Genomic DNA, 25,412 nt, shown 5'->3' on the forward strand with positions numbered 1-25,412 from the left:
TAGGAAATATCAAACAAATATTTCAATATTCAACAATACAATAGAAACAATGTTAAATGGTCCTAATTTTGGCAGATTACTACATAATAGAAATATTAATACAAACAATAGCCAATAAAACAAAAAAATCAACAACTTCTAAATAGTACGGTATATAAAGTGCAGTATAGCAACAAAAGAAACCCTGCAAGAGTGATCAGAAGGATGAGGCAGGCGGAAATGTTCTCTGATGTTAGTTTCTCATCCCCAACCATCCCTCTGCTTGGTTCGTATGTATGCAGACAACATTCCATATGAAGGAAGAGTACCACTCCTGCCAATGCAAGCTTAATTGTGCATCTTATTTTTCTAACTTGGCCACTTACACTTGTCTGTAGATTGTATCAAATATGTCTTGAGTAACGAGATAAAATAAAACCCATATTAGAATTAGGATGGCAGCATGTATATGCATCAGTTGTTGGCTCACAGCCCATCATCTTTGAAACCTATACCTCCCTATGTATTTCGAAAGAACTTAGCTTGGCTCTAAACTTTACATCTTTTGTGAATAAGAGAGAACTATGGAATGTCACTCCTCTATCAAACCCCCATTGCCTTTCCTGCCCAACTTGATGGAATTGTATAATCTGGACAAGCATAATGAAACTGTGTAATATTTGCACTGTTTTGATTGGTTTCTCACCCTGATGAAATAGTACAGTTGTTATGTGCAGTGAAGCCACAGAGAAAGGACACTGCACAGGTTTCTGTGCACAGTAATCAGCTAGGAGAGCTTATGTAAAGAAAAACGGGGAGCACAATATGCAGGGTTTTATTTTGAATGTTCCCCAAACTCCAGATTACTGAAATTGTTGTCGCAAAATCGTCCATCTCCTAAACCGCACAGGAAACACCATCCTCTCCATTGCATCAGTTTGTTCAAGACAGCACTTAGAATAGCAAGTACAGCTGGTCTGTATATATTTAAATCCAGCAGTCAGATCAATATGCCATGCCTTTCAGCCAAAAGTACAGCTTGTAAGAACGCTCCCATCTGGATTGTGTCTCCAGCAGCAGTTCAGCTCCAACTGGATCGCTGCCAATGGCCTCCTTGAGTGGGCAACTAGAAAACTGGAGAAAACAAGGTTCAAACTCATTTCTAGGATTCCCAGCCAACAAAAGTTGGTACTCCAGTACGTTTGCATGTGTCTTCCTTGATCATTTGTACTGACCCATGAGGGTGGAGAAGAATGCCTCTTACCCCATCCTGGAATAGTGTTGTTTCAACCAGCCATTGTTATCACATTAATACATTGCAGCTGCTGCAATACATTTAGAAAACTCTTCTCCCTCCTCCTAACAAAGAAGGAACAAGGAATGGGCATTTTTCATAGGTTTTCTCCCCCATTTTCTTCTGCCTGCTAGGCTTTACTTCATAAGCTACTAAACAGAAGTACAGTGACCAGAAGTAGTACTCTAGCAATAGCTTTACTATTGCATTTACAACAGACACTAAGGTTTGCCACATGCGCCAGCCCAGAGAGAAAGTCTGAAATTCATACCCTATAGCTGCTAGTATAGCAGCTATGACAAAGTGCTGGGTTGTATTTGTAGCTTGCGCAGAATGGAAAAGAATGTGCCATCTTTTTAAAATGGGATAGCTGAACAAGTAGCTCTCATCCAGTAATGGGGAAAGCACCCCACAACCTTTTTGAAAGTCTTGTGGTACCTTCGTAGTCTACTATCTTCCGCTGGCATAAAGGTACATGGTAAACAGTGAGACTAAAGGCCATGGAAATACAAGAAATCATTTCTCGCATTGCGATGCAAAGCTGATGCAATGGGTGCAAAGCATCAGCTTCAGGAGCCAAATCCGGACACGGAGGAATCCCCAGAGGGCCATGCTGCTTCTCCAGCGCTTGTACAGCTTTTCCCTATTTTTAAAACCCTGGGTCACATGTCATGACAAGCCATGCTGAACGTGCACCATGCTGAGATAGTTAAGTGCTTGCTAAGCCATGCTGCTGCTGACGGATGATCATGCATTTGCCAGCTTGCCATGGCTTGTTTCCCCTCCCGTCCCGCTACCCACTCCCAGCATGTGTCCCAGGGCCTTTACAGCACAACTCCATCACTCCTCTGCAGTTTGGAGACCCTCCCACCTTTTCAAGTCTTACGAAGCTCCTGTGCTGATAAGCACTTGCCGTATCTGTTGAGTGGAAATAGGGTGTTCTCCTGATCTTTTAGGATGACGCAAACACAAGGTTATATTGTCATTAGCACTTGAGGAAAAAGGTTTCCTTAGCTGCTCCTTGCAGTTCTCTTCCTAGCAGAGTTATGCTATCAACATAGCAAGTGCACATGCCCCAACCTGGACCAGGAGGGAGGGATTTAAGCTTCGCCTCTCCTGTTTTCTTGTCCCAATCCCCCTCCACAACCCAGCAGGGACTGGTAAAAATAGAGGGAAATTAGATGTTTTTAACCCTCCTGCTTGGATGGGGAGAGATTTCAGCATGAAAACAGGAAGCACTGGAAACTTAACTCTCTCCTGGTCCTGAACTGGTTTATCCAGAGGGGAGTTAATCACATTCAGGCACTTTCCTCACTTGACTCCCAAGGGGATAGGGCCAGTTGAGCATTTGGGTTCTTGCAACTTTTACTAGGAGGCTCTGCACCTTTTTGCATCTCTTCATGCACAAGCCACTCTCACAGTTTTGGACATCTTAATATGCCACCCTGGAAAGAAGCTACCCTGAGCAACCCAACAGGATGGCCTGGATTCTCAGGGTGGCTTAATTGCACTGTGTTTGGCCATCATGTGCAGGCACCCTGGAGCAAGCATGAGTGCAAACAAGGTCACTGGCAGTAAATTTTTAAAGGTTTTTTTTTTTTTTTTTTTTTTTTGCATTTTTGGCTTGCCTATTTTGCCCAAGCCACCACTGGAATTTGGTCCTCAGGCTAAGAAGTTCTGCACCCCTGAGCAGCATTTGACATGCAGGTATGGCCATATGAAAAGGGGATTCATTTGGAATTTACACAAATGGAGAACCATATACCTTTAACATCATTTATCAGAAAACTGTGCCCTGGTATTAAAAATATCTCAGGGTGCAGTCTTGGTACAGGCCAAAACTGGTCTAAAATTAAAACATCAGTTTGGATGCATCAGAATGTGTGCTTTCCTGCCTTGTTCAAAGGAAATCACAACAGATGATATTGAAAACCTAGCTGCTGTCTTTTAGGGAGCAGGAAATTACTTTTGAAATATCTGTTCCCTGTATTTTTTTCATTTAGAATTTAATGTTTTTCAACAATTTATACTTGTCAGACTTAACTAAACAGTCTACATGTGAAGTAACTCCACTTTTGGCAGGAGTGTAAGGAGGACATTACATACCAATTACATGCATTTGTGGCCGCTTGCAAAATAATACAATGAAACTTTCATTAAATGGGTGCATTTTGGTGTGATATACAAATGGCTAAATCCAGGGTGCTCTGGGGTGTCTATTGAAGATAGATAATTAATGCTACAATTTATTTAAAAATTGTAATGCTTAAGTTGTTCCTTTTTTCCCATTTAATGGTGTGGTTGAGGGATTTTTATTTTGGGTTTTGCACAGCAGCAACAGAAAAATACATTAATTGCATGTACTTAAAACAAACTCAAGGACTGCAAATGCTAACAAGATGTTCCACCAGAGCCAAAAACAAAACCAGTATAATGACACATTTGGATGACAGGAAGATGGTTAATAAATCAGTGCTACAATAAAGCACGGGTTCTGGATGATTTGCTAACCACCATATCCACCTACCCTCACTAGGTCCACCTGCTGGGTGGAGGGAGGGGATGATCTGGGAAAGCAGGTGCTTGAAAAGTAATAAACTACCATGGCTTATTAACTGCCCGTGCATGTTCAAACCCAGTCAGTATCTATTTGATGAGGCCCATGCCCTTGTTCATATGATTTATGCCATCCCAGCCATTTTAAATGTCATTCTTGATAAGCCCTTTAAAAGATACCATGTTCATGTGTTCAGATTTTTAGAGCATCTCTCAGGCTCCCCAGGAATTGTTCAGCTGTAAACTGAACATGACAGATTTGCAGTTGCCACCATGCTTCAGTTCACTAATTTATGCATCTCCATCTGTATCACAGCTTCCAAACTGGGAAACCAAGGTGCCTGAAACTTAGAAAGCATAGTAAGGGTATGCACCTTAGGGTTATTTGGTTTTTTAATGTGCTAGTCTTACAAGTGACTGACAAGTGATTCCTAGAACAAATCAAGCCAGATCTTTTTGTGGAAGCAAAATTGAAGTTTTGAATGAAATTGAAGTTGTTGGTCTAATTCATCAGACCACTTCTGTTTTTAGCCACTATTTTAACTAGCAAGATAACTTGAATATAGTGCTTCAACTGCTGTTAAAATCTCAGCTTGAAGCAGTTGGTATCCAAGGTTACTTTATTATGATGGAATCTTTTTAAGACTCTTAAATGTTTCCATACAAACTGGAAAAGCTGTGGATCAAGGCAACCAACCTGATCAGGTTAAAACACTTCCTTTCTCTGTCAGCAATCTAGATTGCAGATTGTTACAAGTTCCACATGATGTCTTCACATGATAATTTCTACCTTTAAAGAGAAGGTAGGCTCTAAGTTAATGCTGCTCCAGTTTTAGTAGTAATGCTTCCTTATGGGGCATCTCTATTGTTCAACTTTCATTATTTTGGTGTATATATTACTTCAAGCACTGAAGCAGAAGCAGTCCAGAAATATTCTAAATAAATACTTTCTTCTCCTCCACCCTTTGTGTCATGTTGATAGACTCCTGCTTTAAAATTACCATGTTGAAAGTGGTCTGATAAAGGAAAGGTACCAAATGGAAAGGATTGAGTAATTGGATATTAAGCACAAATCCCATTGTGGTAGTTATTGAAGAAATGCTTTTTCTCATAATAAAGCCACATAGAACACATACAAAGGAGATAAGGTTATAGCATCAGTAAGTAATAGCTTATAACACAACTTTTATTAGAAAAGTTATACATAACAGCAACTATTTAAGAACATTAACCTTGAAAGGCAACAAAAACAAACTAACAAACTATAACAATAAACTAACGATCTTCTCTACAATTAAACATTCAAGTTATCTACAATGTCTTTTTGTACAAAGGGGAAAATCATGGTTGTACAGGCACGTCATGTCAAAAATAAAGCTGCAGTAACTATTTTATACAATTAACTTTCTCAAGGATTATTAAAACATGTTGCAAATTTTAAAACATTCACATAATTTTACATTTGGGTATGCACTGAAATTTCAATCCCAGAAGAGAATCATTTCACAAAAGTGCCAACGTTTAAAATCAGAATCTTTAGCAATTTCATCTTAGGAAATGTTGACATATCCATCAACAAATGTTCACATGATATCTGGTATGGGCTGATCCTAATAAAACCTTTATTTAGGAAAACATAAGCCAAATTTAAGGTCATTTGCAAAGTTATGCAGTGACCCGTGAGTGTGCTTTATTGGAAAATACACTGTTACGAAAGCTGTCTATTAACACTTATTACACAACAAGATTATGTTCAATAACTGCATATTTATCGGCCTCTAAAATATACATCTGTAGCCTGCTGTCCTTTCAGGGCCAGTGGTGTCCTGCACTGATTCGCCAACAAATATAAATTGCTTGCACTCTGAGAACCACCCAGCTACCAGCTTACCTAAGCCAAATTGCCTGTAATCTAGAAGAATGGTTTTTCTATGAAGCCTTAAAAATGTAAATACTCAAGGGGCTTAGATTCAAAGCGGGAGGGGAAAAGGCTTAGTTCTTGTTGATACATAAGAGCAGAACTAAGCTGTTCTCTCAACTACCCATTATCAGAAGTGGACCACCTTGAGAAGGAATGTAATATCAACACCAGAATTTGTCTCTTTCATTTAAATAAGCTTTGATTAAAAATATTATTTTCCAAAAAACACCTAAGTCCCAGAGCTGTGAGCTACTTAAGCCCAATTATGGGGATACCATGGCACAGCAGGGACTCTTGCCAGGCACTAACATTCATACTGGCAGCTCCAAGAGCACCATCAGAAGCAGGAATATGAGCACTGCCAGAAGTTCAGGGCAGGAAGGATTCACTACCATGAGGGACAGAGAGAACATTTTAGACATGTTTGGCAAAAGCTGTACTGAGACCATGGCAGGGTTCAGAAACATAAACATCTAAAATCAAGGGTTGAGTGTAGGTTGAATGTTGGTTGTAGTTTGAACTATGGGTTGTTGCTGGAACAGGTGTTAACATGGTGCATGCCTAGCTGTGCCAACAAACCATGTTGCTAATCATGAAGAACTCACATGTAACAAACCAACCATGGGTTTTCTTCATAGGCTGTATGTAGTAATCAGCCATGGTTTGTAAACATGCCTGCGTACAGACAACACAACAACCCAAATTTCAACAACCCATGGTTCAGCAGAAACACACATTCAACCTACGAGTGTGTTATGTTCTGAACCCAGTCAATAGGTTGGCCATTTTGGGTCTTCTGGAGTTAGTTAAATAGTATTCTAGTTTACTAAGCAGATAACTGTGAAACAATGTATTAGTCATAGTTACATGCAACAATATTGCACACCTCTGTTCTGAATTGTTTTTTAAAAAACACTCTTTATAAAGGTCTTGAGTCACTTTCTGTCATCTCTGCAACTGGAACTCAAGTCACCCAGTGCCAAAGAGATACTAGAAATTCAAAAGTGGTAAAATGTAATAGAAAACTCCAAAACACAAAAGTCAATGACTGTACAGACAACAAAATCTAGACTTCTTTCGTGGGCCCTACACATGGAACAATGTGTGAGCACTAATGGTGCTAACTATACAGTAAGCCAAACATTCAAATAATGTGGAATCTGGGACCGGGAGTTGCAATGATGTCACTGTATGGTTCTTCCTGTGTTAGCTCTATAGCTTGCTGCTTTTTAAGTACCAAGAAACTGTAGAATTTTGCAGCTGCTTGCTTGCGGTTTGTATTCCTGCACAATTCAAGCAAACTGATGGATTCTGCTCCAGTCTTAGCAAGAGCTCTCTGGAGAAAACAAAACAGAAATGGTTAGTTGTCATCACTTCTGAGCTCATGCAAAAGATTTACTAGTGTGAGGCAACCACAAACGAGTTCATTCCCTATTATTCTCAGAGTCCATGAAAGGATGGCTCACCCTGACCTCATGTTAAGTTTTGGAAGTGATAGCAAGGCATTTTGCTCTTTTCTGAAACTATACTCAATTCCTGCTTGCAAGCTGGAGGCAAAGGTGTAGGAGTTTGCTCACAGGTAAGTGCTGGCCTTTTAATGTGTTCAGAGCCACTTCAGAACTCAGCACAATGTCATGGTCAAACCTCTTTCACTTCAGGTGAAGACTGGCACAAAGAACCAGTTTTGATTGCCTGCTGAGGCCAGTGAAGAGTTCAATCCCTTACTAGAGAAGCTCAAACTAGTTCCAGTAAAAACACAAGCAGCCAAGAGGAGAGCCAAATATACAATAGGTAAGAAATATGCAAGTCTTTGTTTTAAAATGAAAAAATGCTGCCTCCCTACATACATGCAAAATAACTTCAAACTAGCATTGCTTCAGAAACTACCATTCTACAACAATATCTGGAAATGAACAAGAAGACACCTGCTTATTTGGGAGTTTTTCAGAGATTTAGATCTGGAAACAGTTTAATTTGCAAAATAAGACCTCTAAGTAACCAGCGATTTGAGGAATTTGTGTTTCAGACTAGGTTATGGAATCTCTTTTACCTGCTAAATTCCCTATAAAACTATTTGTTTGGTGACAATTAAGAGAAGATTCATGTACGTGGTAGCTACAGACCAGCAACACTGAGAAGTCCATTTCCAAAGCAAATTTCATACCTGAAGACCATGAAGCATCTGTTGAGTTCTCTTGTTCCATCGCCTTTCTTCCTGATCCTGGTCACCTCCCGTACCATCTTCCTCCTACAACCGATCACATTCCTGGGTTAAGAGCCCACCTCAACTATGGTTTCATTTGAATACCCACATGCAATTGCAGCATCAGTAATTTGACTTTAAAATCTCTATACATCTTGTTGTTAGCTTTCATTTCTTTTTAAGATTTCTCTTAGTGACAGAAAACTGAAAATTTCAGGCCTGGTAACTACAAATCAAAGGCATACTCCCTACCTTTCCATACTGCCCCAAACAAGTAAATATATAAAGATTTGGGGAAGTTCGGGGGAAGGACTAAACAGCAAGAGTAAGGGTTGGCAAAGCCTTCAAATTCAGCTATCTGAACTAGAAGCAGCACCCTGCAACTTACTCAACTACAGCTAAAGAAAAGCACGATGCAATAACACAGACACAAATCGTGATATTTAAGGTACAATCTTGTGCACATTTAGATGTGCGTGCATAGTGAGAATTGCAGGCTTTTTCTGCCTAAACTTGCATAGGATCATGCCCTTAAACATCTGCAGAAGTAGCACAGAAACTATGAGCTTAAATCCAGGCAAAAAGTTATGCAAGATGCTGTTTCTGCATGCTTAATGCTAAAAAAGGCAAAGTTGGTCATCAGTACTTTTGGAATGGAAGGTCAGGAAAATATATGGAAGCGTTCAGTATCTAGAAGCCATTTAATTAATGGAGCCCAAACAATTCCAAGCACTTCCCCAGTAGATGTGTTACATTATCACTCTAAAGCAACTCCATGCCTACCTCTTCCTCCTCTTCTTCCTCCTTTTCCTTTTCTTTTTCCTTCTCTTTTTCGGGTAAAAGCTCCAGTTCCGGAATTAACTGACAAATATTTTGAGGCTCTTCTGGAGGCAATTCTACAGGTGGCATTTCGATCTGTTGTAATGGTTGTGACTAAGAACAGAGAAATTCAAGTTCAAGTGACTGAAATTAACCCAATAGCAATTATGAACATCTGAGTTGATAAATTTTAATTAAAGATCTCTCATTTTTCAAAAGCCTAGTAAAGATTTACTCATTTCACAGTATTCCAGCAATACGTCCACCATTTGTCAAAATCTGTTCAAGGATTTTGCTTGCATTATTCCCCAATGTCTAATTGAGTATCTAAAGTCTTTGAAGAATTTAGTTTGAATTATTGCTAAAGATAACAGACTGAGCTAAACAGTCCATTAAACAGTCCGATTTGTTACTACAATACCTGATCTGCCAGGCAAGCTGACATACATTGGCATTCTAATAGAATATATTACTACAAACACATCTAAGCAGAAATCATTCTGTAGAAAGAATGGGAGACTAGTCTCCCCTCAGCTATGATAGTCTCGGGTGGAAAAAGGAATGTTACATTTTACAAAAGGGTAAATATGCCATTACAGCAGGACCCCCATATCCATGGGGATAGGTTCCAAGCCTCTCAGTGGATGCCTGAAACTGAATTGTAGCAAACACTATATACAATACACGTACATTTCTTTTTTCACATGTTCACAGATAGAATATTCTTTCTTACCATATATCTGAGTAACCTCAGCATATGAGTTTTTTCTTTCCCTATTAAATAGAGAATTTTCACTTAAAGGAAGCCCTTTATGGCTTCTCTTTTGGACCAAGATCAACTACAGTTAAGTGAAAGTGTGGTGACTGAGACAGAGGATACCGGGGTCCTGCTGTAATCTGCATCTACTTTCACGTAAAGCCTCAGAGAGCATGCTGAAGCGTATGGATTGCTTCTCCTGCTCTCTCTCAGAGCTTGGTCTGATACAGCAGGGCTCCTCGTCTTCATTTATTCCATTCTGTCACTCACCATTTTTCCCTCTTTGCACCAAAGATATGCCAGGATTTCCCTCTCCAGATGGGTGGAGCAAGAAGGCATGCTTTTGAAGGCCCTCCCCTCTCTCCCCTTTCATTACGTCTCTTTCTATGCCAATAACAATTTTCCATAGCAGGCCACAAAACTCTAAGAAAATCCTATTTGATTACTGATGACAAACTCACAATTGATCAAATCCATGAAAGTCAAAGATCAACTGTATAATTATGGACCAAGCTGTGTGTCAAGTTAATGTTAAAGCAGAACATTACTTCACTCACAGGTAGCACAGGTTCTGGTTCCATTTGTGCAACCTTTCGCTTTACACCTGTCTGAGGAGGTGGTGGTGGCATGACTGGTTCTTCCAAGCTGGTCCTGCTGCCTTCCATGATGGATGAGACTTCCTGAAGGTGACTTGGTTCTTCCAAAATAGGTTCATCTATTGCACAAAAGTGTTGATAAATGACTACTTTACTCCGAAGATCATTAGAAGTTCACATCCTTTCTAAACTTTAAGAGCACTGCAAATTAATCTATGGCACTGCACAGAGGCTATGAATACGTAACACATACCTTTTTATTACTACAGCATTGCATTCCTCTAAATGAAGATGATTTAATATAAACAAACTAAGAGTTCTGATCACTAATTTTTTAAAAAGCATTTGACATCTCCAATCAAAATGTATTTCATTAAAACACAAACCAATAACACTGCGTTGTTCTTCTCTGGGCACTTCTGGATTTTCAAAGTCTTTAAGGAACTCGTCCAAATTATCAGCTTCCCCACCTTTCCTTCTCTTTCTAAGATCTTCTGGCACAAGAGGTGTAAGACAGCGAGTAAAAAGCTGTAAGTAGTAAAAAAAGACGAAGAAGAAAAAACATAGTTAAAAAATAGCTTTCCAAAAAACCTTGTTAGTTGTCTTGTGTGATCCAATGTTAGAGCAGAAAGGTATGCCATAAAATTATTTTAAATAAATGACACACACACACCAAAATTATGGCAGAGATTACCACCACAATCTTGGTATTTGCAATATATGATGTGCTGTTACACAATGTTTAATGTATCTTCTATTTATGTAATTACCCATTGTAAAGTTTAGTTTACCTTCAAAAGCCTGTTATTCCACAGAGGCTGAGCAGGAAGAGAGAACAGTTTTTCAACACCCCCAGTCTCTTTCCACATCATTAATTTCTTCGTAGGAGGTGCCAAATCCAGTGTAGTAACAATATCAGAGTAATCACTTAGTTGGGCTCTGATGGTCTTGCTGTCCAGTTCTTTCACACTGTCTACAATAAGCTTTCTCTTCCTCTTTGCTTTGGTTTCCTTAACTAGTTGAGAGAGAAATGCTGTGTTAAAACCGCTGGACATGGGAAAGGTACTCACATTTAGAAATGAATTACAGCATTGGCTATTTTAGGATTCTTTTGCACGTGTTTATAAGAGTAAAAAACTCTGAAGTTGTACCATTAAGTTACTATAGTTCTTGATAATTTGTTGACTCTAAAAGTGAAGAGTTAATTTTAAAACCCTTGAATAATGCCTGACCTTGGAAATGAGGCTATGTTCTAAGTTGAAAATCAGATAAGGAAAAGTCTGCTGCCCACTTGAGAAATATACATACTACAGTAAAGCAAGATTAGTAGTGGGGGTGGCATCAAACATATTAATGGTGCACATAAATGAAAAGAACCCCAAACAATGCTTGTATACAAGAAGAATTTGGTGAATAAGATTTTATAGTAGCTGGAACATTTAAGTGACTCAAATTCCAAAACTTTTGCTTTATGAATGCCCCACTAGTGGACTCCCTTCACTTTTGGGAGGTCAGTTTTATTGAAATGAGCACTGTAGTAAATTACAATTGACTGAAACCTGCTTCAGAGGATTCTCAAATGTTCAGGAGGACCTGGGGATGGGGGCTGCAGTGGAAAAGGAAGACAGTAAAGGTACCAGCAAGTAAACACTGGCCTGTATTATCAACTGTATTCATTTAGTCAAATGCACAGGGACCAAAGTTTATAGTGTTGTGAACCAGCATCCCATGTTTTGAAGTTATAAAAGGACCAAAGAGAACACTCTGCAAGGAAGTGTCTGAAGAACTAAAAGAACTAGAAGAACTAAAAATGAATAATCCCAAGTTTGAACAGTTATGCTATTTGTCTACAGCTTTTATTCATTGTATTTACTGAACTTCTATACTGCCCCATAGCCCATAGGCTCTATGGATGGTTTATAAATTAGGACATAAACGATCAGTAAAATAATATTTAAACAATAAAACCGATACAATGAGATCAACAACCCACAGTAGCTATAATAAGATTGATACATGGCATAGCAGCAGCAGCAGCAATAAAAACAGTATTAACAATACTTCCTCCACCCAAGGTCTAGCAATCTCTCTTCTTGCTTCATCACCCTCAACTCTAGTGCATACAAAGGGGCTGGCCAGGCTCTGCTCAGGTGTAGAAGGGACTTGGGTGCAATTGTGTCAACTGTCTGGGTCATCTCCGTATTCCCCAGAGTGACCTGGGCTTTGACAGTAGCACCAACCATACCAGTTGGGAAATCCTCCAGAGCCTCCTGGAAACCATCAGATTCCATCAGTCTCTGGGAATGACCATATTAATGGGTTGCCCACCTTTGCAGAGGGGGAAAGGGAACAGAAAGTCTAAACCTCAATACAAAGTGATTTGGCCATGACAAGAGAGTTACTGTTAACCCCACACACACAATTCCAGATCACCATCCTCCTGTCCAGTTGAGAAAACCAAATCAAGAGTATGTCCTTTTACATGTACTGGGTCAATGACGCTTAGACAGCCCATAGTTGTCATGGTGGCCACGAAGTCCAGATCTGCCCTGGACAAGGCAGCCTCAGCATGGAAGTTCAGGTCCCTGAGAACCAATATTCTGGGGGTCCTCAACAGCAGGTCTACCACCTCGGTCAGCTCAAGCAGGGTGTCTGCTGGGCAGCATGTTGGGCGATATACCAGCAGAATGCTCACACTTGAGACCTGCACACACGTGAACACGAAGCCTAGAGAGGGAGATCAAATTCCTATAGACCACGGCCACCCCACCCAACCCTTTTGGAAATGCTGGTGCTGCATCAAATATCCAGGTAGGTCCAACTGGGAGAGAGTAACCCCTGCCTTTTCCCCACCCAGGTCTCAGTGATGCAAGCCAAGTCAGCCTTCTCATCCACAATCAAGTACTGGATGAAGACCATCTTAGTTTGGGCTGACCTTGCATACACCACTAGGCCCAAGGGCAGACTGTTACGGCTGCCAGGTATTGTCCAGCTGGAGGAAAAAACAGAAGAGGGGATCGATGTAAGATATCTAACTCTTCTTTTCCTTCATTTAGAATTATTTGCTTAGAATAAAGTGATCGTCTATCTGAAGGCTATGTACACTATGACAAGATTGTAGCTTTGATTTAAAAATCAATGTTGTGCTGATACAGCTATTTATATTCTACACAGAACTTAGGTTTATCATAAGTATGTAACATTAATAAGTGCAATGTGTGTTTAATAAGTTCTCTACTTTGCCTTTCAATAAACAAAAGACTTTTCTAGCAGAAACATTTCCAAGGACCAAAGGTAGTTGTTTTTACCAGTTATATCAATAGGTTCCAAAGCAAATGCTTCTTCTTCATTTGGAACCAGCGTTGTCTGATCAGTCATAGTTGGCAATGGTTCAACTGGATCTACAGAATCTGGGCTATCTGGTCCACCCACTATGAATAAAAGAGAGCATTACTGGTTACCATTAAAGTATGACATCCAAGTAGTGATCAGCAAGTGCTTCTGTTCAGGGTTCCAGCCACTCAATTGCGATTCTCTTCTTTGCCCAGTCAACATTCCATTTTTACTCATGACCATACTGAGCCTAGTTGTGCCTGTTTTGGGGGATTCTTCTCCATTTAGGGTGTAGTGGACATACTGCACTTGATCATCGCCACATCTGTCTGGTTCCTCTACTGATGTCTATGGGCGGTTGTCTATTCTCTATATCTTCTCAGGAGGAACCAGGAACTAAAATATCCAATGAGAATATGCTTTTCTTCTCACATACCTACATGTTCCCACCTCTTTTCAGCTCACATTGTGCCATACAATGGGTTGAGGGACTGCCAACAAAGTTATCCAAAGTCAGCTCAACTGAGCTGACCAAGAGAGCTGGTTCCACTGGTGAAATACTGGGCATGGCCACAATCACTAGCAAATTTTGTTTTTGAGACTGAAGGGAGGAGGCAAAAGAAAGAATGGCTTCAAAATTCCACTTTTTTTGAGTCTCCAGGACTTGACTGTACAAGCCTTGCCCACAAGATATACACTGTAACAAATTTAACAAAATGTTTCTACGGTGCTACCTATATATGGAACATCATTCACATAATTTGTTCTATGTTTAAGAATGAATTAAATGCTCACTTGAGACATTATCATCATCATCCATATCATCATGTGGAGGTTGCTCAGGCATCATCACTCCCCCTTCAGAAAGAGCTGGCGGGTCATCAAATATGCCTCCTTCATTGTTGCTGAGAAGTTTGTCATCTGAAAGTGAAGACACATGTCATACACCAAACTGTAATACTGCCCAACTTTTACAGTATTAGAAATATACTACATTCTTATTTTATCATAATGCTTTCACAAGCCATAATTCAAAGACCAAGTAATTCATGTGCTTCAAGTTATCTAGTGTGGTATACAAATCATTCATGCAGGGCTGAGGGCTGTTGGCTCTTATCACATTAAAGCATCTTGAGTGCTTAAACTTTCCTTAACAATCCAACCATTAATTTAGTAACATTTCAGAAGGCTACAACCTAGGGTGCTTCACTGGAGACCACAGAAAATCCCTGTCTTAAATAGTACACCTTGTTCTTATGATCTAGTAGAAGACCTTTTTGATTTAGGCAACTGTGATAATTTTATTATCAGCTGAGACAAGGGACATCATTACAGTAATATGGAAGAACCATGTCAAGCACCATTCTGAAGTACTGTGTAAATCCAAAATGACCTTCTCAAGCTTGAACAGAAGCAATTCAACTGATCTGTGTGGCAGTGTGTTTCTTCAACCAACTCCTTCCCTCTTGATGTAGCCACCACACACTAAATCCAGTTCCTCAGGATCAGCTTTCCAAGGAAATACAGCATGCAGAAAGGTCCAGGGAAGCCCCACTCCAGAAACAACATTCCACTTATGGTTTACAGGATCCAAACTTGGCAGATATCTCCTCAGCTAACAACTCAACTGAATGATGGCAACTATGTGTACACATGCTCACTAACCCATCTCTCCCTCCCTCCCCAGAAGCCAAGTTATTTCCCTATCCCCAAAGGGATATTTTATTCAGAACATCTAATATTAAGTTAATTTCAAACACCCAGAGAACTTGAAATACATCTACACTTTTAACTTATGAACAAGGTCACCACTGCAAGAAAGACTGAAGAACGTGGCACTGTGATATCTACTTATGGAGCAAGGAAAGCCATTCAGGGACTACATATAAATCCAGAGCCCTTCATCTTCAATATTGTAAGCCAAGTGCCCTGTCATGTGTGTAAGGAAAAAGTGGGAGGGGAATCTTCTACAGAATATTTTTCTACAGTAAAAAGAAAATCAAAAGATACATCAGGAAGATTGCTCTCCACTCCTACTGCTCAAGAAAACACTTCCATTACTTGCTGGTGTCACAGTATGCAATGACCCCACTCAGTGGTTGCTGTGCCCTCTGCAGTAGCATTTCTTCAACCCCAAGAAATGTCTTCACTCAAACACCAGTATAACATTCTGCTATACTTAGCTCCCCAGGACGTGGGCAAAGAAATCAACATGCTCTAAGGTTTAGAAACCCTACTTTGTTAAAAGCAACATCCACATAGGTTTAGAACAGACTCACACAACTACTTCTCTAGAAATTGTTAACATGTAGGGTCAGTTGCCTTAAATTATGTGGGCCAAAGTATGCATTTCTATCATACCTAGGATTCCACCTTCATTTCCCTCTCCGAAATTGTCATCCTTGTACTGATCTTCATACTCCAAGTGATTAGATTTCTCACTAAGATGACTGGTGCTTTGCTCAGGCTCCAGCAGAAGGTTGGAAGCACTAGTACTATCCAGCATGTCATCTGGAAATGCACTATCTTCCCTCATCATTTCACGGTCATCCATTCCAAAGTCACCTGTTAAAATTATTCATCATAAATGCAAACAAATGAGATTTAGGATGTCTTTCAAACTAACAATAATTTCCTGGATACATTACAAGTTACTAAATTAGTTTTACAATTCTCATTTCATACTTACTATACTAGTGAATTGAATATGTGCACAAATACTCTTAATATGCACTGAAATTGGACAGTGGAAAAAGTTTTGTTCTGTATAGGACTCAAACATTTAAACAATTGCCTGTCTTAGCTTGTATATTTTTTCTCTCTCATGTATTCAAATATCTGACTAATGTGGGCAGCTCTCAGTCTTTTCTGTGGCATCCATTCATCTCTCACAGACTTGACCTCAAACTTATCTCCAATTCATAGCCCTCATGATGTGCTGCTCTAAAATCAAACATAATCAGCAGTCTCAACAGCAAGTTTTTCTAAAGAAGCTTTCCAGAATACTAGATAGTACTATTAAAATATTACCTCTGCATACCTTGAAGCAGTTATCAAAACTTTTCTTGACATACTAAGTCCATAGTGTGTACTCCTATCAATCCAGAATGACATCATAGACTAACCATAACTCTCCAATGTGGTCAATAGACCATGACCACCAGGTGGTTCACAGAAAGATGGCTGAACAATTGTAAATATCTGTTTTTCACCAAAACTTGGTTTATTTTATTCTAATAACAAATCAACATCATTTTGAACAGGACAGATGATCAAATTTCCATAATTTTGTCCACGATTTCCAAAGTACAGCAGTGCTGTAACTTACTTGTTAGCTTAATTTTTAAATACAGGAACAAATACAGAACCTGATGCAAGCCTGAAGCTGAAAAACATTGCCCGACTTTGCTCACAAAAATAGCCATATTCATCACATTAGAAAGGACAGACTAAAGTAATCAAAATTTCATTTAGATAAGTGAGATTTGTAGAACAAAACAAGCTCAATCTTCCACCAAGAATCTCAGAAATTTTCAAAAAGGGTTGAGAACCACTGGTTGAATGTTTTGTAATCTTAAGGAGTACCTAAGTCTGTCTAGTGTCTGGTCATGTAAAAATCCAGTGTACAAGTGAATGAATCATGTAATAACTCTAATATTTAATTATAGTAAAACAGGTAGCAAAATTGTGTTTTACCAAAATCATTTTCCTGAAGGATACTGATGTTGCCAACTTCTTCTCGCATTGTGATTTCTTCCACTCTGCTTTGATTCAGACTGAATTGCTGAGCCACATCAATATCACTTTGGAGGGGAACAAAAAATCAGAAAAACTAAAACCATCTTTAAAGACAGCTATGTTACATGAAATCACTTTACCAAACGAATGTGTGCATGAACAGTCTTGTATTAGCTCCACAAATGCTTGTAAAAAGTAACTCAGGGTATAATCTGAGACGCCAGCAGTTCTCTGAACTCAGAAGATTACAGGTATCCTAGGCAAAGCAGGAGAAGCACAGAGGCAAAGTCTGCTTCTGTACTCCTCCTGCCTAGCAAAGTTCTTAGATGGCACTTGGGAGGAGGAGGTAGGAGGCTGACAAGCTGCTAGTATATCATATCACATATTCCTTCCCCATGCCATTTCAGTGCCTACAAAAGTCCTTGTCTGGAGCAGCTGGAACACTTCATTCTGCACTGGCTATGGGGGATGAGGGGAATAATCCAAGCTCAGATTCCCAACTGTGTCCACACAGCAAGTTTCTGAGGTCAGAACTCAGAACAGGTTTGTGCTATAAAGATATTTACTAGGTGCATTGATTTAAATTTTCTTGAATGCTACAAAGATAGATTTTGAAATTAACATGGAGCACAAGATTTGCGATGCTATGTGCTAGATAGCCAGCTTTGAAATTCAGCCACAAATGAAGCACACAGACTGCATTCAGGATGTGGTAATTATAATCAGCCACCCTCAAAGCAATTTGCTGACTTTGTACCTTCTGGGATTCAAGCACTTAAAATATTTTACAGATTTCGAACAAACGTGAGGACTGTTCTTCCACTGTTATGTTTTGTTTAATAAACAAAAATAGCCATTTTAAAAGGTAATCACAAGACAAAGCAACTTACTCTAAATCTGGCAAGGGCTGGTCAAAATCATGAAATTCTTCAGGCAAGGTGATAGCATTGTACGCAGCTTCTCTATTTTCTTCAGGCAAGTCAACTACACCTGAAAAAGATATGTTATGCATACGGGAATCATTTTGAGAGAAAAAAAAGAATGAGTTGCAAACCTTAGAGGCCAACATATTTACTGTGGCATGAGTTTTGTAGCCTATCAATTCTTTCATCAGAAGGAACTGACTCTCTTTTTTCAGAACTAAGGCTTTTTAGTCATGAGGCAGCGTCATAAACTCATGGTTTATTAAATGGGTCCACAAACATTGTTTAAAAGATTCAATATGCGACAGACCCTTTACCAGTGACTTTATTTGCGTAGGTATATTAAAAAGGATATAAGGTGAAAACAGTAACACAATTGCTTCAGGGAAATTTCTGACTAAAGCACAGTATTAATTTACTGGGAAGTTGATAAACGACTTATAGGTTAAAAAACATATGCATTCATATCCACTATATTCAATGCACCTTAGATTCAAGTATGAAAGCACAAGAAAGTAGTTTGAAAAAAAAAAAATCCTGAGAGTGGACAGATGCACAAGGAAAAAATGTTCTCCCTGTTAGAAAAAATGTAGAACTAACACATGTATTAATACAATAGCAAATTTTATTGCAATTCACTATTTGTACACTTGCAGAAACTTTGCAAAGTGCAAGCATTCCACAAATACCTGGACGGAAAGCCATCTTGATCTTAATGAATGCCTCATTACAGTCTGCAAGGAGATATTTAGCTTTCCTGTGGTAGATTCTAACAACTCCCAGTAAAAGATGCCCTGAAGTTCGAAGAGCCATCTTCACCTGAAAAATTATTTATAATTAGCACATAACAATCCATTGTATCTGATGAAGAAACAGTATATTCAAATAGCGAAATTAGAAGTATTTTTTATCAGGATGAGGTGTACTTTGCAAAGCTAACATTTATTTTACCTCTAAACCCATGTTATCTTTCTCTTTCCCTCCTTTAAATATCACCTGATTGTGATACTATGTATTATACCTCCAATTCTTTTATCAGTATTATTACAGACTCAAACATAGATAATCACTTACTTGTGGCAACCAACATTTCCATGCAAACAAGTAGAGCAATCTCTAAAGATGAATTCTACCCATCTTTCAACCAGACTATAGATACAATTCATGTAACTAAGAACTGTCTGCATGAGCAGGGGGCCTAGCATGCATACAGAAATATTTATGCAATGTTTATTACTACTTGGAGCATTTTGTGGAAGTATATATTTTGGAAAGATTGACAAAACCTTTATTGCAACCCACCACCCAGAAGAGATTCAGAAATACAGAAGTATGAGATTACTTCTTGTTTCTACTGTTCTGGGTTGTGTTTTCCACGATGCCAGCTTGTTAGCATAATTGGTGCTTTTTATGGAAAGCAAGACAGAGACAAATATTCTAGGTTTCAATGTAAAGCTATACAACATTTGTGCCAGTTTCTATTCTAAGCAGTACAGTTTGCTTTTACTGTGTGCTGCTTGTATTATGTAATTCAGAGATGGCCAAATTGAGGCTCTTTGAACTGTATGAGGCTCTTTGCTGCCCGCAGGTACCCACTTGCCATTTGCTGCCTGCTGTTGCCACCAACAGGGGCCTACTTGCAGCTCTCAAATATCTGACATTTACCATACATGGCTCTTCCAGTTAGCAAGTCTGGCCACCCTTGATACAATCCATCCGCCACCCTTGATACAATCCATCCAGAGAACTCTTACAGGGCAAACTAAAATATAATTCAACAAAATAATTACTAGTCATGATAAATGAATGGTATCTCTTTGCAGAGACAGCATACTTCCTAATTCCAGTCACTGTGGACAGACTGTTTTTTCAGTGGAAGGACCATCACTTGTTTGCCTCCTTTGTAAAAATATTTTGGGGTTTCAGGAATACACAAGCATATTAAATCCTTTCCCCATTGTTTTGCATGTGTGCAAGAGCAGATTTACCTGTCCAGTATGTGTAGCCCTGTCAATTTCATTGTATGTTTCATCTGTCAAAAACAGCACTAAAGTGGAGTGGGTAGCATACAAGGTAACCGGGCAAACTGAACCTTCAATTTAGGCTAATTAGTTCACAGCTGCCAAGGTCTGTGTGAGAAGTGGTACTATAAGAAAGAAGCGAGCCAAGAGCATAATTCAAAAGCAGTGAATGGTGGTAGGGAGAGGGTTATAGACTCTCCTTTACCTTATTCTTCATAACTGAACACAAATTAACCTACAAGCAGCCTCATCTCATTTCCTTGTATGTTACCTACTCAATGTCTCAATTTTCCTTATGAGTTGTAATATGCTAAGCCACTGGCGATACAAGGGAGACGAAAGTGCAGTTTTGCACACTCGCAAAATAACATGTGTGAGAGTGGGAACATATTAACTCTTTTGCATACTCACAAAGCACCAAAAAAGTGAAGAGCAAGGAGACAAGATGGGTTCTGTTGCAAAGGCGCTTGGTATTCCTGCCAGAACCAGCTAAAGCACTGAAGGATAACAAGCCCCACTAAGCCAATCATCCTTCAGGCATACCATGGGTTGTTCAATCAACCACCAACCCAACATAGCTTATTAGCATGTAAACTCAATATCCACTTTCATATCAATTTTTCTGATATCATTACAACACAGATATGTATTCCAATAAAACATAATTGTGAAATAATACCTTGGGTGAGATTATGCTTTCCACACTGCTTTCCAAATTGCATTCAAACACATGGGCTTTGGTTAACTTCTTATCCCAATGGGCCGCTAGCCAAATTTTGGCTAGTGGCCCTCGCTTACTCAGGACAAAGTGAGCATAGAACATTGTTCCAGATGTCTATAGAACAATCTGTAAGAAAAAGCACAAGTACTTTTAATATATATGGAACTGGACTACAGAAACATACGTTGGTCCAATTCACATATTAAGGTTTTTATACATCACACTTTGGAGGAAGCATAGCTTTACCAGGAACCTGGAGAAATCATATGGACAAGAATGTCAGGTACCATACTGCATCAGGCTTGTTTCCTCATGAAATGAGTCATATGATTCATTCGTATCTGCGGGGCATAGTAAAACACTACAGTAGAAGGCTGTGTGTGGAATCTCTCAATTAGAGAGATAAAAGCAGAATTGGTATTTCTGTGCTTCTGATGATTATTCTGCTTTTTCAGAACTACAAGATCAGGTGACATGCTTCTCTGCTGAAAGAATCATAGCTAGCTGATGCTTATAAAAAAATTTTCCCTGACCCAATCTGAATACAAAACCCACCTGGAAACTTCAGTTATATATATATACAATTTAGACACGTAGCAATGAGGTTAGTCATATCCGAGTTAACTTCCATTAATTTCAATGGTCCTGCTCTAGGTATGACTACATCTGGACACAACCCATTGTCCTTAACTGCGAGCCTGGAAAAACAATGCCAACAGCAATTCACTTTATCTAGTAACTGATGGTATCTCTCTAGGCCCAATAAGCTGCAAGATTTTCAGTTGCTTCCTATCATTTCTTTGTTTCAACTTTAACAAAGTAAAACACCAGATAGAGCTACATATCAGTCTACTCTTTTCCACTGATTTGGAGAAAGATACAGAGAAAATAAGACACAGCATAAAATGTTCTATAATTGAACATTTTTGTTACTTTTTCCCCCCAAAAAAGGGTTTCCATTTCTGAAAACACACTGCTTTATAACATTCAATTACATTGGCTTAAAATAACTTTCCCCCATTCAATAGACTCCCATTCAGTGGTCCTCCTCAGGGTGAGGCAAATCCCTTCTGACAGTACTTTCTATTCTGCTGGTATTGGATCCAATCTCAAACAGATATAATTCGAATATACTATGCAGTTCCAAAAAGCTGTAACTAACATTTTTCATATAAATAAACAGGAAGAAGATAGCATGGTTTGCAGGCATGGTCTTTGATCAAGAACCCCTGCCTAATTAGGATTCCTACATGTGTACAGTTGTATGCACACATAGTGTAGAGCCCCTTATAACCACAGAATGTGGGAGAAATGAAAATGTAGACAATAGTAGGGGAGATTCGATGCCTTTGCCCACATGAATTGGGATTCATGGGATTTGTAAACTTATTTTCATCTACTTCTGACTTTCTGAACACTTGAAATAGCTATATACTTTGTAAAACTAATGCGCTTTTAAAAAGGTTTATTTACTCATCAAATGTGCAACTAAATTAAGCCCTAGGAAATTTAGGAAATATTGGAAATTGCCTTTCCAATTGGAAAGGAATATTGGAAATTGCCTTTTTTAAGGCAACTCATGGCACCATGCTCTTTATTTATGAATTTATTTGTCACAAATTAGTGTTTTCAAAAAATGCACAATAATACTATAGAAATTGGGATGATTAACCTATCACAATTACCCATGCTTTGTTTAAAACCCAGGTACTCATGGGCAAACAGATATGCAGGATTCCACCTGCTCACACTGAGCTGAACAACCCAGAGATACTCAACTCCTGGATTCTTTAGTGTGCTATCCAAACCCTGGGTTTGGTGGGTGGGGGGGACAATTCATAGTTGTTGTCCAAAACCAAACCGGGTATCAACTCAGAGCACATTATGTAAAATCAATCTATGCAAAACACTGTCATCTCCATCTCCCTGTAAATGTACACAAAAGGGTAACTTCTAAGAAAAAGTCCAATGTCTGACTTTATTGATTTTTCTTAGTGAAGCTGCTCCATATGGTGCTGCTACTTGCCTACCTCACTGGACCTCCCTTCCATACAACAGATCAAGGATCTCTTGCATTCCAGCAATGAGCAATGGTAGCTACCAGGGCGACTTATTTTATATTGTAATTCGTTTTATATTTTTAATGTATTATATTTTAATGTTTTGTGAGCCGCCCGAGGCTTTGGCGAATGGGGCGGCATAGAAATTTTATAAATAAATAAATAAATAAATAAATAAATAAAATAATCCTACAATAACTTCCTAAGCACAAAACTTAGTAGATGCAGGGCAAGACCAAAATTTTGCCATTCAAGAAGTTTGTTCCAAACGACCCTCAACATTACCTGCCCCTCCCGCCACATACACAATCCATACTCATTCAAAGGCCTACACTACATTAGCACCACTACAGTGTCAAAGGAAATCACACATTTTAAGAATCTGTAAACATACATGCTATAACTATCTCTCAATCATTTAAAAAAAATCTCAGCCTAGCATATGACTCAACTGTACCCACAAAACTCCGAAAATACATTAGGCTCCCCTGACCTTTGTCTGTCTGCTGATCTCTCCTACACAAACCAAACATTTCAGGAAGTTAAGCCAGCTGATGGTAGAAGTTATCAGCTGCCAAAATCATTGTTTGCATCAGACATGACCGTGAGATTAATATTTCATATTCCTAACCATTAGTAGAAAACATTTTAAATAGCCTTTAGTATGTCACAAAGCTAAAAATCTGGGAGAAACTATTTTACAACGAATGGAATATCATCTTGCAATAAGGTGAGGCAGAGGAAAACTTGCACATCCATCTTGCAACATTATGCAACATAAGCTCTCCAGCACCATTCTATACATTTATGAACACACACACACACACAATGCAATGTAATCATCATAACCTGCAATAACCTTCATTCTGTTCAAATGGGTTTGCTCCGACATATACTGGGTGCTTACTTCCTTTAAGAATCTTATTTTCTTTAAACAAAGCATCTTACACACAGTACACACAAGTGCAATGGAAGACTGAGGCCAGGGTTGTAATTCCAAGGTGTCTCCTCCCCCAAAAAAAGGGTTTGTTGTAAAGTGAGATTTCCTCCCAAACACTACAAACCTACCGGTAACTACTCAGAAATTAATCCCATTAAGAAAAATGAGACTTGCTCCCGGATGAGCACAGAAAAGTTCTCCGGCTTGGATGAACAGGAAAGTACAAGATTACTGTTACTGCTTTTTAAAAACTGCTGTAGCACCATAATCACACATTTTTGAGTTTCCGGATAAGGAATACAATACACTGATTAGCACGCTATTCCTCTCTGGCTGTTCAGGAGTTCTGCGTTTCTTTGCATACATATGCATGCCAGGGCCCTATCACATGAACAACCTTCTATCCCCACCACCCCGCGCCCGTCTTCGAGGAAAAAGGAGAGCGAGGTCCATCCGGCAAGGGAGGGCACGTTAGGGGCAGGAAGAGGGCAGTCGCTCCCCGCTTTCCCCGTGTTATGGCCGAGCCTCTGAAGGCGGCCCGAGACGATTAAGCGCGGCCACCGTTAGGCTAGGGGCCGTTAACAACAACCCTCCTCCCCACCCAGCATTTCCCCAGGAAGCAGGACCCCGGAGCGGCACAGATCTCGGCCAACGCAGGACTCCCAGACCCGGGCCTAGGCCGATCCCGCCTTCAGCCTCGCTCCGTTTCCCCCAGAGGCCGCCCATCCCTCCAGCGGCTCCGAACCTCACCTCGAATCCTGCGTGGCCGCCGAGGGCAGCAGGCTGCTGGGGCCGGGGGTGAGCGCTCGGGCTGCGGCCGCCGCTCCCCTTTTCCTCCGTCTCCCCCCACCCCCCTCTCTAAGCCACTCAAACAAACAAGATGGCGGCTACTCCCCTTCCTGCCGCCCAAACCAGCCGTTCAAAAATCGGCAGGATGTTTACCGTTAAAAAAAACGAAGGGCGGAGCGGAGAGCGGAGAGGCCCTAACGCGCCTGCGCGGAGTAACTTACCGTAGCACAGAATCGGACGTAAGAGACGAGCTGCGCTCGTGACGGGCTTCCTATTCACCAATCAGACGGAGGCGAGAGCGTTTTATTGGCTGAGGGGCGCACTATGGGGACAGATGATGGGGCGGGATCGTGGCAGACTAGAATGGGAAAGGCGCCGTGTCTTGCGCATGCGCAGTTTTTGTTCACTATTAAGCGTGTGCTCGCGAGCTTGTAGTTATTGTTCTACGAAAATTCGAAAGTACTGCTAGGAGTATAGTGAGAAGATACCCTTCGTTGCACAAATGTTTTTTGAGGAAAAGAGTGCACGTTTTTCAGTTACACAGAATTCTTTATTATTAATGGAATAGGCACAGCACAATCCTGATGGTGCAAACAGCTGCATGAGAACTCCAAATGAATCCCACTGAATGAAATGAAACTCCCGGGAGAGCATGTCAATTCTCCTTGCTATTTGCAGTAGTTTATGGCGTTGTAATATTCTAATTACACTTACTTTGAGTCTACCAGATAGGTATTACAGTGCATTGATCAGTATGTTACA

General features: G+C 39.8%; 1 protein-coding gene across 1 annotated transcript; it reads right to left on the reverse strand.

Annotated features, from left to right (window-relative positions):
• Nucleotides 1–4,997: 4,997 nt before the first annotated feature.
• Nucleotides 4,998–24,753, reverse strand: RAD21 (RAD21 cohesin complex component). Its single transcript, XM_044421807.1, has 14 exons — nucleotides 24,612–24,753; nucleotides 20,820–20,987; nucleotides 18,809–18,938; nucleotides 18,087–18,186; nucleotides 17,155–17,261; nucleotides 15,820–16,023; nucleotides 14,254–14,379; nucleotides 13,434–13,556; nucleotides 10,917–11,140; nucleotides 10,512–10,653; nucleotides 10,087–10,244; nucleotides 8,737–8,886; nucleotides 7,915–7,998; nucleotides 4,998–7,086 (listed from the first exon to the last, which is right to left on the reverse strand). The coding sequence occupies exons 2-14, from the start codon at nucleotides 20,961–20,963 to the stop codon at nucleotides 6,895–6,897; spliced, it is 1,884 nt and encodes a 627-aa protein (XP_044277742.1). The 5' UTR covers nucleotides 20,964–20,987; nucleotides 24,612–24,753; the 3' UTR covers nucleotides 4,998–6,894.
• Nucleotides 24,754–25,412: the final 659 nt, after the last annotated feature.

Source organism: Varanus komodoensis, unplaced genomic scaffold (genome assembly GCF_004798865.1).
Source record: "Varanus komodoensis strain SLA01 unplaced genomic scaffold, ASM479886v1 scaffold12, whole genome shotgun sequence".
NCBI lineage: Eukaryota > Metazoa > Chordata > Lepidosauria > Squamata > Varanidae > Varanus > Varanus komodoensis.

What these genes read in the sequence shown, in the direction of transcription:
- RAD21 (XM_044421807.1), bottom strand. Translation starts at nt 20,963, where the DNA reads ATGTTCTATGCTCACTTTGTCCTGAGTAAGCGAGGGCCACTAGCCAAA. An exon ending in CCTTCAGGAAAATGATTTTG is followed by an intron (nt 16,024 to 17,154) that starts GTAAAACACAAT and finishes TAATTTTAACAG; the next exon opens with GTGACTTTGGAATGGATGAC. An exon ending in AACCAGAACCTGTGCTACCT is followed by an intron (nt 8,887 to 10,086) that starts GTGAGTGAAGTA and finishes CTCTGTTCTTAG; the next exon opens with TCACAACCATTACAACAGAT.